Source organism: Acartia tonsa, chromosome 12 (genome assembly GCF_053477335.1).
Source record: "Acartia tonsa isolate MP-2025a chromosome 12, ASM5347733v1, whole genome shotgun sequence".
In the NCBI taxonomy this organism is placed as follows: domain Eukaryota; kingdom Metazoa; phylum Arthropoda; class Copepoda; order Calanoida; family Acartiidae; genus Acartia; species Acartia tonsa.
Window position 1 is genome coordinate 40,949,650 of NC_137271.1, and position 3,483 is coordinate 40,953,132.

At 33.3% G+C, this 3,483-nt stretch overlaps 1 protein-coding gene across 1 annotated transcript; it reads left to right on the plus strand.

The window, feature by feature from the left end:
- Positions 1 to 1,393: 1,393 nt before the first annotated feature.
- Positions 1,394 to 3,010, plus strand: LOC145333411 (G1/S-specific cyclin-D2-like). The gene is made up of 2 exons (XM_080178528.1): positions 1,394 to 1,914; positions 2,317 to 3,010. Exons 1-2 carry the CDS (start codon positions 1,570 to 1,572, stop codon positions 2,950 to 2,952), a joined length of 981 nt encoding a protein of 326 aa, XP_080034654.1. The 5' UTR covers positions 1,394 to 1,569; the 3' UTR covers positions 2,953 to 3,010.
- Positions 3,011 to 3,483: the final 473 nt, after the last annotated feature.

Genomic DNA, 3,483 nt, shown 5'->3' on the forward strand with positions numbered 1-3,483 from the left:
GTATTTATTACTTATAAGTTTGAGGATATATAATTTTTGGAATACTGATTCTTATTACGATAAGGTACAATAATCAAGTCCTAAAAATGTCAGTATGTACGTAGCATATACTTAAGAAAATTTGCAACAAAATTACTATAATTACAATAATTTTATATAGACTTATGCATTATTATCCTGTAAATGTTAGTTTGTCCTTTCATTTTAGAGCTTCGCTTTTATGGATTTTCAATATTTGGTTCCTAAATCTGTATTAAAGTTAAATGATAGGTGTGAACTACTTGCATTAATGTGCTTTATTGTCATGAGAATCAGCATAATGAAAGGATATAATGAAAACACCAATAGGAAACTATTGTGGATATTCAACTACCATAGGGAAAAAGTGTGGATATTCAACTACTCTTGGGAAATATGCGTGGATACTCAGCTACTATTGGGGAATTTGTGGATACTCAGCTGGTATTGAGCCGTCTTTTGTATAAGTTGAATTAACAAGAATAATATAAGGTTGCATTCAATTAAGAATAATAAAATTAGTTAATAGTGGAAGGTATTATAAAAAAAATGTTTAGTTTTGTAGCAATTTAGGTTTTTAGATTGTTAAATTTTATCAGCAAAACAAATGAAAGAAAACATCTCGGTCAAACAACCAGGCAGACGAAAGGACAAAACTTAATTATAGAGTAGCTGCACTAAATAATAAATGAATGAAAATTCTTATGTAAATTTAAGAATTAATAAAACACAATTTTTGAATTAATAAAACAATTATGTGAAGCATATTTTCAGTTTTTAAAAATGTGTGTTATTTTGTGTGTGAATGGGTTTTGGGTGCATATTACAGCCGGCTAGAAGCAGCGCTTCTCTATATATTTAATGCAAGTATATGAGAATGGTCCATAGACTTTTAATTTACATGGATTGGTCATTAATGCCAAAAACTGTAGGTTTCTTTAGTATAAGCTTTAAATGCCTAAAATGAAATTAGGGACTTTCTGGTAACAATTGCAGAGTATTTAAGTTAATACCCAGGGATCTCAAGGGATAAGACAATCATACAATGATAATAAACAAAATATCCGTAGATTTAGATTTTTTTTTGTAAATTTGGACACTGCTAGTTAGAACCAACCAATCAAGATTTAATAGGAATACTTAAGGATTTAGATAACGTGTTAGTTTATCAAACTTTGGGTACTAGTATAATTCATATTTCAAAGCAAATAAAGTGCTTAAATCAAGTAGTTTTAATTTCTTATCTATGTCACTCATCCCCTCCCATGCTGAGTGAGAAAAAGGAGGAAGAGAGAACACATTCCGAAGGGGGTGGGGGGAAAGAAAGAACAAAATAAAGGAAGAGGGGCAATGAAAAAAAGTAAATAAAGGGCGAGGGGAATGAAAGAGAGAGAGACTGAAAGGTTATACTTTATGTAGCCCATAGGTCGTAATATAAGAAATACAACATCAACACTAATCTACCACATTTTTCTCAGTATTTTAACAAATTTGAAGGTGTAAAGAACACACGGAAATCATAATTCGTGATTTATTGATAATACATACACAATGTACCAAACATTAGAAGTTGAATCAAGCTTTGATAAGACATTGCTGTATGATCATAGAGTTATAGCTAACATGCTAAGAAAAGAAACTGAGCATGTTATCATAGATTATTGTCATCAGCATGCAGATGACATTGAAATTAAGCCGCACATGCGCAAGATCGTGGCCGACTGGATGCTAGAGGTGTGCGAGGATCAGCAGTGTGTTCTACATGTGTTTCACACAGCTGTCAACTACATGGACAGGTTTCTCAGTGCCGCGGCTGCCGGCGGTCAGTCCATGGAGAAACGGCATTTTCAGTCCCTGGCAGCCGGCTGCCTTCTGCTTGCTAGCAAATTTTCTGAGGTAATATTTTTTGACATTGCATCATGATTTGATCTTAGTAGCGTTGCTACTCTATAGTTAATGTTTGTCTGTAGCTTAAAATACCAACTTTAACCCTTTTTATTAATCCATTATTCCAAAATTAGAAACTTTATGTTTTGAGATTTATTTCTATTATGAAATAAAATCAGTGGGATGTTGTAAGAGAAGGAAGTATTACTATAAGTACTAATCTTATCAAAGAGCCGCTTCATATTTTTGCTGTTAAGGGAAGGTTAAAATTAATCCCTCCCCCCCCCCCCTCCCTCTAAAAGTGCGTGTATAATTTTGCCTTTGGTAGTTTCCTTTTGAATTAAATATGTATTAATATGTTTTGAAAAGCGCATCTATTTTTTCGTTGTTATTAATATTATTTTTTATCAGGTTCGGCCGTTGACAACCGAGAAGCTTTCCCTGTACACCGACCACTCAGTTTTACCTGAAGAGCTGAAGGCCTGGGAGATGAAGATCTTGACAGTTTTGAACTGGGAATTATCTGCAGTCACAACTCAGGCTTTCATTGATCATTTTATCCAACCCTCTACCTCAAATGATAATAATTTCAAAGTTGCTGACAAAGTCAGACGTCATGCTGAAATTTTAGCCGCCACAGCCGCTACTGAATATAAATTTCTTATGGTCAGACCGAGCTTAATGGCCGCCGCTGCTTTGTCAGCCGCGTGCCGCGGCTTAGCAGTTGATTATATCTTGCCAAAACAGCTTATTAATGAAAGTCAAAGCATTGAGATTTTAGTTCAGCATTTAGAAATTCTACTTGAAACTTGTCTGAGTAATGCTAACCACCAAATTTACAATCTACCTCCAACCTTGCCTACCAGCTGCACCAGTCAACTGTCAACCTGTCACAAACCGGCTATGGACAACTGCCGTGAGGAAACCTTAACCCCGACGGATGTCCACCAAGTTTCGGCGGTTACCGAGAATCAAGAAAGCCTAACCGCCCTTCCGCCGTTTCATACATTTGCGCATCATTCATCTTTTGCGCAAAAATTCTTTTAATTTTTATTTATAAATATTTTATAATTTACATCGAAATTTAATAAATAAAATTTACAGATAATGTTTTTATTTCTTTTATAAGGTCATTCATGTTATTATATGCGTTTTTATTATATTGAAAAGTACCAAAATTTATCTTAGATTTTTTTGATTTAAGTACATAGAATGTTAGCCCAGAAGAAGGGGTAGAGATTTAATACATTAAAATCTAAAACATATTTTTCTATTATGGTGTTAGGAGTTAATCAATATTATTATTAAACTAGATAGTGCAACAATATTGATTCCTAGTACGATTAAGTTCAATCTTATTTGATAAGCGTATCTATAATCGTGTCTTAAAATCTAATTACATGCATAACAAGCGTATTTGATGTTATTTTTCGGTAGTATTACATAGAATCTTCGTTTAGACTTCGAGTCTAAAGATATCCGCTTATTTAGTAATGAAATCGCTGCAACTCTTTGTATTTTTGTTGTTTTTCTGATTGACTTATTTGCTTAGCTTTTATATGTAAGTTGTCATCTTTG

Excerpts from the sequence above, each read along its gene's own strand:
- LOC145333411 (XM_080178528.1), top strand. The coding sequence starts at position 1,570 with ATGTACCAAACATTAGAAGTTGAATCAAGCTTTGATAAGACATTGCTG. Across the intron at positions 1,915-2,316 it reads TTGCTAGCAAATTTTCTGAG|GTTCGGCCGTTGACAACCGA; the intron begins GTAATATTTTTT and ends ATTTTTTATCAG.